The 13,862-nt window shown below is 45.4% G+C and overlaps 2 protein-coding genes across 5 annotated transcripts in view; one reads left to right on the top strand and one right to left on the bottom strand.

The window, feature by feature from the left end:
* Positions 1-13,862, top strand: part of arhgap24 (Rho GTPase activating protein 24) — a 467,578-nt gene that overhangs the window by 83,729 nt on the left and 369,987 nt on the right. The gene's annotated exons all lie outside the window — the stretch shown is intronic.
* On the bottom strand, positions 7,154-10,088 carry LOC129699986 (protein NYNRIN-like). Its single transcript, XM_055640106.1, has 2 exons — positions 8,664-10,088; positions 7,154-8,280 (listed from the first exon to the last, which is right to left on the bottom strand). Exons 1-2 carry the CDS (start codon positions 9,588-9,590, stop codon positions 8,257-8,259), a joined length of 951 nt encoding a protein of 316 aa, XP_055496081.1. The 5' UTR covers positions 9,591-10,088; the 3' UTR covers positions 7,154-8,256.

The following is a 13,862-nucleotide window of genomic DNA, read 5'->3' as shown; positions in this document are numbered from 1 at the left end:
CGACAGTTCTTTCAGGTTAGGCAGCAGATCACATGCACCTCCTCCAACCTCATCTACTGTATACGTTGTTCAACTTGTGGACTCTTATACATTGGCGAGACCAAACATAGACTGGGCGATCATTTCGCTAAACACTAAATTTACAATATATATTAATGATTTAGTTGAAGGGATTACAAGTAACATTAGCAAATTTGCAGATGACACAAAGCTGGGTGGCAGTGTGAACTGTGAGGAGGATGCTATGAGAATGAAGTGTGACTTGGACAGGTTGGGTGAGTGGGCAGATGCAGTTTAATGTGGATAAATGTGAGTTTATCCACTTTGGTAGCAAAAACAGGAAGGAAGATTATTATCTAAATGGTGTCAAATTGGGAAAAGGGGAGGTACAATGGGATCTGGGGGTCCTTGCTCATCGGTCAATGAAAGTAAGCATGCAGGTTCAGCAGGCAGTGAAGAAAGAGAATAGCATGTTGGCCTTCATAACAAGAGGAGTTGAGTATAGGACCAAAGAGGTCCTTCTGCAGTTGTACAAGACCCTAGTGAGACCACACCTGGAGTATTGTGTGCTGTTTTGGTCCCCAAATTTGAGTAAGGACATTCATGCTATTGAGGGAGTGCAGAGTAGGTTCACAAGGTTAATTCCCGGGATGGCAGGGCTGTCATATGTTGAGAGAATGGAGCGGCTGGGCTTGTATACTCTGGAATTTAGAAGGATGAAAGGGGATCTTATTGAAACATATAAGATTATTAAGGGTGTGGGCACCCTAGAGGCAGAAAACATGTTCCTGATTTTGGGGGAGTCCAGAACCAGGGGCCACAGTTTAAGAATAAGGGGTAAGCCATTTAGAATGGAGATGAGGAAACACTTTTTCACACAGAGAGTTGTGAGTCTGTGGAATTCTCTGCCTTAGAGGGCGGTTGAGGCTGGTTCTCTGGAAACTTTCAAGAGAGATCTAGCTAGGGCTCTTAAAGATAGCAGAGTCGGGGGATAAGGGATGAAGGCAGGAACGGGTTACTAATTGTGGATGATCAGCCATGTTGACATTGAAAGGCGGTGCTGGCTGGAAGGGCCGAATGGCCTACTCCTGCGCCTATTGTCTATTGTCATTCATAGAATAAACTTGCACAATTTCCCAGAACAATTGTACTGTGGACACAAACAGGCATTGGGTGTTTTTACATCTTGTGTATATTATTATTATTATTGGTTTGTTATTGTTATGTGTACTGAGAAATAGTGAAAAAATTAGTTTATATACTATCCAGTCATATTATTACCATACACGAATACAGTCAAGCCATAGACAAGTACAATAAGTAGTGCAAAGAAAAAAAAAACACAATTCCAAAGTATCGTGTTACAGCTGTTGAGCAAATGCAGATTTTTTTTAAAGTAGCAAGGTTACAATGAGGTTGGGAGAGCGGGACTTGCACTCTTAGTTTATGAGATGTCCATTCAGTAGCCTGATAACAGCAGGGAAGAAGCTGTTCCTGAATCTGTGTTTTCTTCCTGATGGGAGAGGGAATGACAAGTGGTCCTTGACTATATTGGCTACTTTATTGAGGCAGTGTAAAGTGTAGATTGGTGGGGGTAGGGGGGGAGGCTGGTTTATGTGATGGACTGGGCTGCTTCCACAATTCTCTGCAATATCTGGTGGTCTTGGGCAAAGCAGTTGCCATCCCAATAGGATGCTTTGTATGGTGTTGGTAAGAATCATTAGTGACATACCATGCTTCCTATGTTTATTTATTTATTATGTACATTTTTAATATTGTCATTGCTCAGAAGTTGTTAGTAAAGAGTGATTACTGCAGATCAATATGCCTACTTTCTGCCAGTGGTTCTAAAGCAACAGAGATGAGTTAAAGGTCAAATATCAACACACCTGACCTCTTTTTCAGCATTGAGTCCAGAGGTCGTAAACAAACAAACTTGAGTCCAATGTGCTTTTACCTGGCATGACTGACATATAGCACAAATATATTCATTTAAATAGATTGAAAAAAGAAGTGAATGATTGGATCATTGTTTTGTATTTTACTTTATTATTTTTAATTCATTTCTAGTAATTTAAGCTCTTTACATAAAATACGAAAAATAAAAATAGATTTATTTGTTCTGTGGGATATTGTTTTTCTATATTTTATTAATTCTAAGGAATAATATATGTATGCATGTGGATGGCTAAGGGCCAATTAGGTTTAGTCACGGAGTTTTGTATGTGGGAATGTCTTACAAATTGGATTGAGCTTTTTGAAGAAGTGACCATTGCAAACGGCAAGGCTCTGGCGAGAGTTTTTGAACAAAGGAATCTAAAAATGGCGGTACATACAAATGGGTGTATAAAATGAGCTGCCAAAGGAGGTAGTTGAGGCTGGGACTATCATAACATTTAAGAAACAGCTGGACAGGTACATGGATAGGAAAGGTTTGGAGGGATATGGACCAAACACAGGCAGGTGGGACTAGTGTAGCAGGGACATGTTGGCCAGTGTGGGCAAGTTGGGCCGAAGGGCCCATTCCAGACTCTATGCCTATGACTCTATGACTTCCATAAAACTGGTGTCACAGGTATGTCAGATGGTTAAGAAGGCTTTTAGTAAATTGGCCTTCATCAGTCAGGGTATTGTGTATAGAAGTTGGGATGATATGTTACAATTGTATAAGATGTTGGGAGGCCGTATTTGGAGCATTGTGTTCAGTTTTGGTGTGCAGAGATGATTTACGAGTATGTTGCCAGGACTTCAGGACCTCAGCTGTAGTGAGAGGTTGTGCAGGCTAGGACTTTATTCCTTGGTGTACAGGAGGCTGAGCGGTGTTCTTATAGACGTGTATAAAAGGAGAACCCGGAGGAACCACAGGCGATCACATGGAGAATGTGCAAACTCAACACAGATGGCAGCCAAGGTCAGGATCAAAACTATGTTTCTGGTGCTGTGTAGCAGCAGCTCTAGCAAATGCACCACGATGCTTCCATCATCTGCAAACTTGCTAGCAATTCCCCCCAGATTTATATCCGGTGTTAAAATATATTACAAACAATGACTGTGTGGATTCCACTCATCTGATTACACTTAGCGCAGGAAAAGGAATTCTATTTGTTTGAATGGAATGCCACAGCAGAGGTGGGTATGAAGCAACTCAAATGGTTTGAAATTTACTTAAATATTTGTAATTGTTTTATTATTTTAAACTAATTTATGAAAAATAGATCAAATCCAGTATTTCTCATTACATTTTAAAATATTACAAATTAATCAAGCAATTTTGAATGCTTCTGAATGTTGATCACATTAAGACATAGTAGATAGCAGCAAAGCCTATGAGAACATAGTAGAACTTTGTAGAAACAAGGAACTGAAAATGCTGGTTTACCAAAAAAGACACAGTGCTGGAGGAACCCAGCGGGTTATGCAGCATCTCTGGAGAACGAGGATAGGTGACGTTTTGCATTGGGATCCTTCTGACTTACAGGGTTCAAACCCAAAACATCACCTATCCATGTTCTCCAGGGATGGTGCCTGACCTGCTGAGTCATCCCTGAACTCTGTGACTTATTTCCCTTTGAGAGTTTTTGCCAGTTTTCAAGTCTTTTTCAGCCATTTTGTGGGCTGGATTTGTTTTACTCCTGCACATGATCTCGCTGTTTGACAATGCCATGCCACCAGTTAGTGATTCGCTGGATAGGATCAGGCCAGCAATTAATAATATCAGCATCAGAGAATCTGTACTTTCTCCACATATTAATGGCGTGATCAAGGATGGCTTAACACCAGCGGCAATCTCTGGCCCATTATTTTGTTATTTAATTTCAAATTTACACAACTTAAGGGCCTGTCCCACTTTCACGACCTAATTCACGACCTCTGCCAAGTTTGCCCTTGACTCGTGCTCGCAGCATGGTCGTCACGAGGTCGTAGGAGGCTGTAGGTAGGTCGTGATGCTAGTCGTAGGTACTGGTGGCATCAAGTAGGTCGGGGCGTTTTTTCTAGCCTGATGAAAAATGTCCACGAGTAAAAAAGGCTCTGGGAGTAAAGTTTTTCCAATTGGCATGGGTTCATCAAAGCCGTGGGGGTGTAAACATAAAGACTTGGGCATTAGTTGGCGAAGCTTGACCTTGCTAGAATTAAACTTTGGGTTTGCAACCACATTGATCTAACGTGTTAGAAAATATATGATGGAGTTTGTACGTTCTCCCTGTGACCATTTGGGATTACTTCAGGTGCTCTGGTTTCCTCCCACATTGCAAAGATGTGCAGGTGTGTAGGTTAATTGGTTTCTGTAAATTGTCCTTGGGGTGTAGGATTGAGCTAGTGCATGGGTGATCACTGGTTGGTGCAGACTTGGTGGGCCAAATGGCCTGTTTCCACTCTGTATCTCAAAACTAAACTGAACTAAAAAAGACATGGGCCATGCAGCATCTGTAGCTGGAATGGACAGGCAACATTTTGGATTGGGATCTTTCATCAGAATCGTCGCGTACACACCCCTATCCCCTCCAAGTCCCAAACCTCTCTCAATGGTATCTATCCTTGATCCCCGTCCCCCCAACCTCTGCCATCTTCAGAGCCTGGGGTTGATCCCAGCCCTAACCCCTGTTGGGTTTTCCTCAGCTCCTCCCTGACCCCCCCCGCCCCCCTCCAATGCTGAACAGTTTGTCTTCAGCAGAAGTCTTGCGTTTGTACCCCTATTCCCATACCGCAACAAGTTCCGAGCCCAGTCTGAAGAAGGGTCGCAACTAAAAATGTCACCTGTCCATTCCCTCCACAGATGCTGGCTGATCTGTTGAGTTCCTCCTGCACCTTGTGTTTTGCTCATGATTCCAGCATCTGCAGTTCCTTGTGTTTAAATTAAAAATGCATCTCCACCTAACGAGCCAATACTTAACATGAAACTATATGTGTGAAATCCCACAGGATGTGGAAAGATGAGGTGAATAAAATGGCATTGTAGCAGTTGGAATATAAAGTTGGAATATTTGAGGTTCTAATTTTTTGGGGGGAAGAATACGCAAACATTTAAAACCATGAGTAACTATAAGATGTTTGTGCATAGAAGGTGTGTTAGATCACAAATGTGTAAGTTTGACAACTAAAGAGAAAATAAAGGTCCATCGACTCTCTTTGTAAGGGAGTACAAAGCAAGGAAGTCTGCTACAAATGTATCTGACCAAACGCCTAAACAACCTCAGCCACTGTGTGGCAAGGTTTGATCTTCGTTCATAGGTTGTAAAAGAAAATGGGTGCAGTAGCACTCTTTAAACCCCCTTTTCACGGGCGACGACGCAAGAGGTAACCAGAGTTTAACATCGTGGGAACCTCGTGCGGTAACAATACGGCATTCGTGGACCACCGTGGCGCTAACGGCAGGTAATCGTGTAACTTGGGTACTCGGGAGAAAATTCAAACATGTTTGAATTTGTCCAAGAGTGACTTGTACACTTGTGGTTAAGCATTGCAACATTTTATGAACGTAGTGGCCAGTGCGATATCCGTAGTAACTCTTGCGGTCACCGTGGGAACTTCTGCGAACGGTGAACCCGGAAGTTGGATAGAGTGAATCCAGCCAGTTTGCTATTTACATACAAATCTAATAAAACTAGCTAAGCATTTGATTAATGTCAGTGTGTCTCTTTTTGTCTGAAAGCAGTTTCTAACTGGAGGAACTCCGCGGGCCAGGCAGCATCTACGGAGGGAAATTGACAGGCGAGCCTTTCCTCAGGCTGCCTTATCTCTCTACCCCCCCCCCCCCCACACACACAAATGCTGGAGAAACTCAGCGGGTGCAGCAGCATCTATGGAACGAAGGAAATAGGCAACGTTTCGGCCCGAAAAGTTGCTTATTTCTTGTGTATGTGTCGGAAGGAACAGCAGATGCCGGTTTAAAGAGAATGAGTAACTCGACGGCAGGCAGCATCTTTTGCGAGAAGGAATGGGTGACATTTCGGGTCGAGACCCTTCTGATATGCTGCTTGTCCCGCTGAGCTACATGTTGTGTCTATCTTCGTTTTAATCCAACATCTGCAGTTCCTTCCTGGCCGAACCCGATTGAAAGATGAGAGGCTGGGCGATAGAAATCATTAATTGAATTAAATAACTAGATACCTGTCTAATCGTATCTACGGGATTGAACAGGCTAGATGGAGGAAGAATGTTCCCGATGTTGGGGGAGTGCAGAACCAGGGTCCCAGTTTTACAGTCTACCGTGGGAACTCTTTAATTACAGCAGGAAACCAGTTTCCCAGGGGGTCGGGACGGGACTGGAGTTGGGAGGGAAAGGTGGGGGAGTCGAGGGAGAGGAGGGGGAGACAGATGGGGGTGTCTTCATTTACTGGCGGTGGGTGTCTGTCACTGAAACAGGCAGGTGAGATTTCCCACCCACCTTGTGTGTGCCTCTCTCTCTCTCTCTCCCTCCCTCCCTCTCACACAGGCATGAATGGATGAACTCCGCGGGCCAGGCAGCATTTACGGAGGGAAATGGACAGGCGACCCATTCTTCAGGCTGCCTTATGTCTCTCTCCCCCCCCAACTCCCACCCCCACATGCGAATGCTGGAGAAACTCCGCGGGTGCAGCAACATCTATGGAACGAAGGAAATAGACAATGTTTCGGCCCCGCTGCACCCGCTGAGTTTCTCCAGCATTCGTGTGTGTGGGTGGGGGTGAGGGGGGGGGGGGAGGAGAGAGAGACATAAGGCAGCCTGAAGAATGGGCCGCCTGTCCATTTCCCTCCGTAGATGCTGCCTGGCCCGCGGAGTTCATCCATTCATGCCTGTGTGAGAGAGAGGGAGGGAGAGAGAGAGAGAGAGGCAGTCTTGGTCAGTCTTTTGAAGATAGACACCAGTTGCTTGGAGCAACTCAGCGGGACAGGCAGCATCTCTGGAGAGAAGGAACGGGTGGCGTTTCGGGTCGAGAGCCTTCTTCAGACTGAAAGTTTCACCTCTCAGTAGATCATAAAATAACACAATCATCACGGTCAATGTGAGATACAGTGTTTATTCATATTTGACAAAATAAAAAGACGACTTCTTGCACATATTGAGAGAAGGTACATCACACCAAACAACATTTGTCTAAAAAAACACAGATTATTCTTCAGCTCATTAAAGAGCTCGGGTGAAAAAAAACAATATAGTGTGGGACAACAAAGTAACATAATTTGTGCCACTGTTGATTCACGTTTCTCTCTCACATCGGTTGTTTCGACAATAATCGACCAGGCACCGGGGTTGCTTTAAACGTACGTTTTATTGAGCAGGAGTCTCCACACAGGTTACAACCTGGCAAAGAGTCAAGCTGCCTGCCCTTAATTGCAAGGCTCTTTATATGTTAATGCCACCGTTTAGCACCTCCCACATTCCCCCGATCAAAGAACCAACACGTTGGAAGAATACAGGAAACCAAGTATGTACATATAAGGGGATGTTAGAGGAACCACACATAATCTCAGACCAGTACATTCCTTAGTCTTTCTGGCTAGGGGGGGAGGTTGTGTATTCCTCAATCTTGTCAGACTGGGCCTGTGATCCTTTATTCATGACTACACAGTAATTGCAAGACATTGTGTATTCCTTAATTGCAGCCGGTTCCAGCAAGTCTGGTCAGCAGCCATCTTATGTCCTTTGTTTCAGTCTACCTGGCCAACCATTTTGTCTTTCAGAACAATCTTATAACATTGATTCAGAATTTCTATTCATCATTCCCCCCTTTTGCCATTCTTATGGCAACACTCATAGTCCATTTAAAAGTCCCATTCGCCGAATCTCGTAACCTTTTAGTTCCCTGGCCAAGGCTTCTTGGACCGTCTGACCTTTGTCCCCTAATTCTCCTTCCTCACTCACTTCATCGTTTTCGCTGTCGTTGGGGAATGATAACAGTCTCTCATGCTCACGCTGTAAGATCATCATTCGTACAGAATTTTTAGTTTCCTCGGGGGTGGTCCCCAAACCCGATAAAGCCACCATTAATCGGGCTTGACAGGGACCGTTTTTTTTGTCCTGGCACTTCACCAGTCGTTCAGTTCTGCCCCATGCAGGGGATGGGGTAAACAGGGAGGTAACTGATGTCATTTGTGGATAACAAACCACCTGCCCCTTCCCGAATAGCTCGTTGTGTGCCTGGATGAATAAATTGGAGTTTTCTCGTTCCCCTCTCTTTCCTCGTTTGTTCCGTCCGTATTCAGTCTTTGTCCATTTCCAGCCGAAACCGATTAACCCTGCAGTGGTTGCCACACATATTAATGCCACGAAGACCCTCATCTCAGGGATTTATTTCGTATCTGTGAAGACAAGGGAGGGAAAAAAAAGAACGTGCAATCTCATGGCAAAATTAATTCGTGCCCTGCTTTTCGTGGACTGGATCCCCCTCCCTGACCTCGACCTCCCCCCCTTGCTTGGTGTCACCAACCACTTTGCAATGGTGCAGATGCACCCACGCCGATCGTCCTTCTACCTTTACCGCGGTGGGGGTGGTGAGGAGAACCTGGAAGGGGCCCAACCATCGAGGAGAAAGGGTGTCCTTACGAACCCAATTCTTAATCAACACATAAGAACCCGGGGTGATCCGTCCATTAACGGGAAATTCTATGTCGCCCACATAAGCGGCCTTGACCTCCCCATGAATCTCACGCAGGGCCCTTGTAAGGGCAAGGACATAAGAGACCATCTCCTCCGTCATGTGATGCAACGTCATTGTGGCCGGGATAATGTCTGTCCAAGGGGTGCGCAGAGGTCGGCCATAGATGATCTCTGCAGGAGACAACCTTGTCTTCCCTGCTGGAAGGACTCTGATCTGGAACAAAGCAACAGGCAACATTGTAACCCAGGTGGAGCCTGATTGGTCCACCAGCTTGGCAAGCTTGGTCTTCAGGGTCTGGTTCAAGCGTTCCACCATTCCTGCAGCCTGTGGGCGATAAGCACAATGTAGCCGCTGGGTTACGCCCAGCTGTCTGTACAATTCTTTATTGATAGCGGCAATGAAGTGAGGGCCGTTATCCGAACTGATGGTGTTTGGAACCCCGAAACGAGGAACAACCTGCCGTAATAAAATAGACACCACCGTAGAGGCAGTGCAATCAGTGGTTGGAAAGGCTTCAATCCACCTAGAAAACACATCAACAATAACAAGTACATGTTTATAACACTGACACTTAGGCAAATCAATAAAATCCATCTGCAAGGTTTCAAACGGAGCAGTAGGTAATGGAGTACGACCCGTCTGGCAGACAACCCCTTTACCAGGGTTGTGTGTAGCACAGGTGAGGCACCGCGCACTAGTTTGGGCTGCCAAAACCTTAAGTCGAGGATGCCACCATGCCTGTAAGAGAGCGCCTACTAGCAAGGTGGCCCCACAGTGAGTGGCTAAATGTAGGCAATCAACGACCCAGGTCGCTAACTGGTCTGTCATACAGGTCTGTCCGGCCGGCATGAGCCACAATCCAGAGTCAGCCTTCCGACAGCCCAGCTGCTCCCATTCTATTATAACATTAGCAGAGGCGTTCCCCTGTAAGAGCAATACATCATTTATGGTTGGCATAGGTTTCTCAGATTCAGACGAGCCCATATAAAGGCTTTTCACCTGCCTCATCATACTACCCACCACTTTAAATCTACCGCGTGAAGCACACTTAGCCGCATCGTCAGCCAACCTGTTACCGATTTGGACCGGGGAATCTCCTGTCGTGTGGGCCGCACATTTGATTACAGCTACTGCAGAGGGCAGGAGGATACACAGGACTGGCAACGGGGGCAGGCTGGTTCAACGGGGGTGCTCCACGGACTCCCCAAGGATAATCCTCTACCACCTCCTCGTCGTCACCTCCCAAATCTATGCCAGCCACCGACTTACGTAAGTCTTTATCTACCTTGGCCATATTTTCTCTCTCTCTCTCCTGACGATCCTTACTTTCCTTAGCATGCCTACATTCCTGTTTTAATACTGTTACTGACTTCTCCTGACCCCCCTCGGTCAGGGGTATTCCTAGTTTCAAGGCATTACTCTGCCAACTGGCCGTTAAAGACCATGCCTTTTCTTTGTTACAATGATCGATCCACAACTGAATGGCCCTTTTACATTTTTTTTTTTATCCGTTCTCCATATTACACTTTGGGCTCTTGATAACCACACTCATAACCCCCTTCAGGCCATTCATCCTTCCCCAGTTTATGAATGAGTCCTCCCGACATACGCCTAAAGGTCTCCTCCATTTCTGGATGCAAGAAACATAGCTGATGTAATGGCCGGTCTGGGTGACAACTGGTGTCCATACCATTACCCATTTTTAAACTTATACTATTACACACAATATTTCAGGGTTAACCGCGAGTCCTTGGTTCCACCGTATCTCACTCGGTCACTTCAATTCCTGACCTTCGCGTGGAGGATTTCCTCTCTTAACAACCAGTCTAAGGCGGACTTTCTGTGAGATACGGAGGTACTTTGGTCTCGGCTAACACTCAATACTTGCTAACTCTTTCAGGGTTAACCTAGAGCCCTTGGTTCCTCCGTATCTCACTCGGCCACTTTAAAGTGGACTTTCTGTGAGATATGGGGGTACCTTGGTCTCAGTTAACGTCTCAATACTAGTTAACTTTATTACACAAATATCACACCAAAATTTCAGGGTTAACCGTGAGTCCTTGGTTCCGTCGTATCTCACTCGGCCACTTTAAAGCGGACTTTCTGTGAGATATGGAGGTACCTTGGTCTCGGTTAACACTCAATACTTGCTAACTCTTTCAGGGTTAACCTAGAGCCCTTGGTTCCTCCGTATCTCACTCGGCCACTTTAAAGTGGACTTTCTGTGAGATATGGGGGTACCTTGGTCTCAGTTAACGTCTCAATACTAGTTAACTTTATTACACAAATATCACACCAAAATTTCAGGGTTAACCGTGAGTCCTTGGTTCCGTCGTATCTCACTCGGCCACTTTAAAGCGGACTTTCTGTGAGATATGGGGGTACCTTGGTCTCGGTTAACACTCAATACTTGCTAACTCTTTCAGGGTTAACCTAGAGCCCTTGGTTCCTCCGTATCTCACTCGGCCACTTTAAAGTGGACTTTCTGTGAGATATGGGGGTACCTTGGTCTCAGTTAACGTCTCAATACTAGTTAGCTTCCTATACACAGTGCACTCCTCTTATATACCGTCTACGGTCCCCCTCTACGGGGTGTTTTATCCGCTCGATCAGACTAGGATAATCCTCGAGACGGCCCTATCCCCGTGCCCACAACCGGAATGTTCGGATGTCGTCCCACCAACTGACGCAAGTCAGCGAATTACCCTGCTACGCCGGGATACGAGGAAGGACCAAGAGGAGATTTAACTAAATCTACTCACTTGGCTGCGCACCCTTCACATCGATCCCGTCGCCCAGTGGATTCACTCGCCGGCTCGATCAGTCGCTGGTTGATATCCCACTTCTGACACCAAATGTTGATTCACGTTTCTCTCTCACATCGGTTGTTTCGACAATAATCGACCAGGCACCGGGGTTGCTTTAAACGTACGTTTTATTGAGCAGGAGTCTCCACACAGGTTACAACCTGGCAAAGAGTCAAGCTGCCTGCCCTTAATTGCAAGGCTCTTTATATGTTAATGCCACCGTTTAGCACCTCCCACATTCCCCCGATCAAAGAACCAACACGTTGGAAGAATACAGGAAACCAAGTATGTACATATAAGGGGATGTTAGAGGAACCACACATAATCTCAGACCAGTACATTCCTTAGTCTTTCTGGCTAGGGGGGGAGGTTGTGTATTCCTCAATCTTGTCAGACTGGGCCTGTGATCCTTTATTCATGACTACACAGTAATTGCAAGACATTGTGTATTCCTTAATTGCAGCCGGTTCCAGCAAGTCTGGTCAGCAGCCATCTTATGTCCTTTGTTTCAGTCTACCTGGCCAACCATTTTGTCTTTCAGAACAATCTTATAACATTGATTCAGAATTTCTATTCATCACCACGTGATTAACTACACTACAGTCCACGATGTTCATTCGGGAAAGATCGGGAGACTGGCAAGTCACTCGCACAAATGACAGAATTGCCGAGTACCGTGGGAACTCTTTACTCTACCCCCGTTATATCGTGTGATATCGTGCTAGACCACGACCACTCCACTCTGGCTACATCTTGCGTCGTCGCCCCATGAAAACTAGCCATTATTGGATTATTGTTGCTACATGTACTAAGATACAGTGAAAAGCTTTTGTTTGTGCGCTTTCCAATTAAATCGGATCATATTAATACGCGAGTCCTCTCAAACAGTACACACGTACAACAGCTAATGTAAAACGAGAAACACCAAGTGCAGAAGATAGTTTACAGCTTTGTTGTGTTATAGTTCCATATTATGTGTTCGAAAATCATTTATTTCTGAAGTGGAGCACAATTACTGGATCAAATCATACTTGTGAAATCCAAATGAGTACATCCTTGTGCAATTTCTTTAGTCAGAGGGTGGTGAATCTGTGGAATTCTTTGCCACAGAAGGCTGTGGAGGCCGTCACTGGATATTTTTAAGGCAGAGAGAAAGATTCCTGATTAGTACGGGTGTCAGAGGTTATGTGGAGAAGACAGGAGAATGGGGTTAGGAAGGAGAGATGGATCAGCCATGATTTGATGGCCCATGTAAACTTGATGAGCCAAATGGCCTAATTCTACTCCTATCACTTATGGCCTTATGACATCTGACATGTCAATCCTGCACTGGGTGACTGTTCCCCATGCAACACCTTATTGGAATACCTTCCTGGAAAGTAGATCACATTGTTTGGAAGAGCACCAGTTGCTGGCGAAAGAAAACCATACTTTCATGACATTAATCTCTCCACAGCAGTTCTATTTAGAGGGATATTCCCCGGTATGGTCATTCCAGCACGGGAAACCTATTCCAAGTAGGAGACTTTGATTTTTGTAATGTATCGATCATGCCCTGCAGCAGCTCATCACTAATCTACCAGCAGCCACACTCTCAGGCTGTAGTTTTACAATCCAGATGGTGTTCTCTTAGTATTCTTACCCCAACCCCTACGCTGCAATCTCCAAGCATCCCCTCCAACTCAACTGCCCCTCCAAGATCCCTCCTTACCCCTCCCTCACCAAATAATTGTCTCTTACAAGCTCCAACCCCGGCCTTCTTACGCCACCTTACAAGCTTTGATATGAAGGTGTTTCCATCTTCCCCTCACCCCTCGCCTTTCACTGGGACTAGATTTGCTATATTTTCCTTTCTAGATTCCACCTGACAAGGCAATAACTACCATAAAAGGCCACAGCTGTAGTCTGGCCTCATCAGCTCCCTAGGAATGTAAAGCTAATGTCCCAAATCCAGAACTAAGGTTATTCTAGTCACAGCTCAATGCCCCTGATTTTCTGGCCATTCTATAATGCAACTTTATAGCCAACTCTGCGGGAAGTGATCCCAATAGCATCTGCAAGAGAGTCATCTAGTTAGTCTGGTGCATTTAGGTCTGTGTGCTGCAGTTGCATCTCTGCTTCCGGTCTACTGCACACTGTCAGAAATGGCAGCCTCGTCTCACCAAGGCACGGTCAAGCAGAGATGTTCTGATGCTGTGAGTTGCAGGAAGTGGGAGCTTCCAGACAGGTCCTGGCACTGCCTGCGGAAGGGCATGGGATAGTACATCAACACAACCAAAATCCCAAAGCATTCAATGGACTTGCATGGGTAATAAACATAGAGCCTAAAACTGAATGCAGCTAAAGGTATTAGTGCAAATCCAGTACGGGAAGTTAAGACACACTGTAAATTGGGAGAAATAACAAGTAACAGGATTGAGCATTAGTGGGTAAATCCTGAAAGACCTGGAAAATCAGAGGGACACAAAGTGCAGGA

This window comes from Leucoraja erinacea, chromosome 1 (genome assembly GCF_028641065.1).
Source record: "Leucoraja erinacea ecotype New England chromosome 1, Leri_hhj_1, whole genome shotgun sequence".
Classification (NCBI taxonomy): domain Eukaryota; kingdom Metazoa; phylum Chordata; class Chondrichthyes; order Rajiformes; family Rajidae; genus Leucoraja; species Leucoraja erinaceus.
This window is presented reverse-complemented; position numbering and strand designations above follow the sequence as displayed.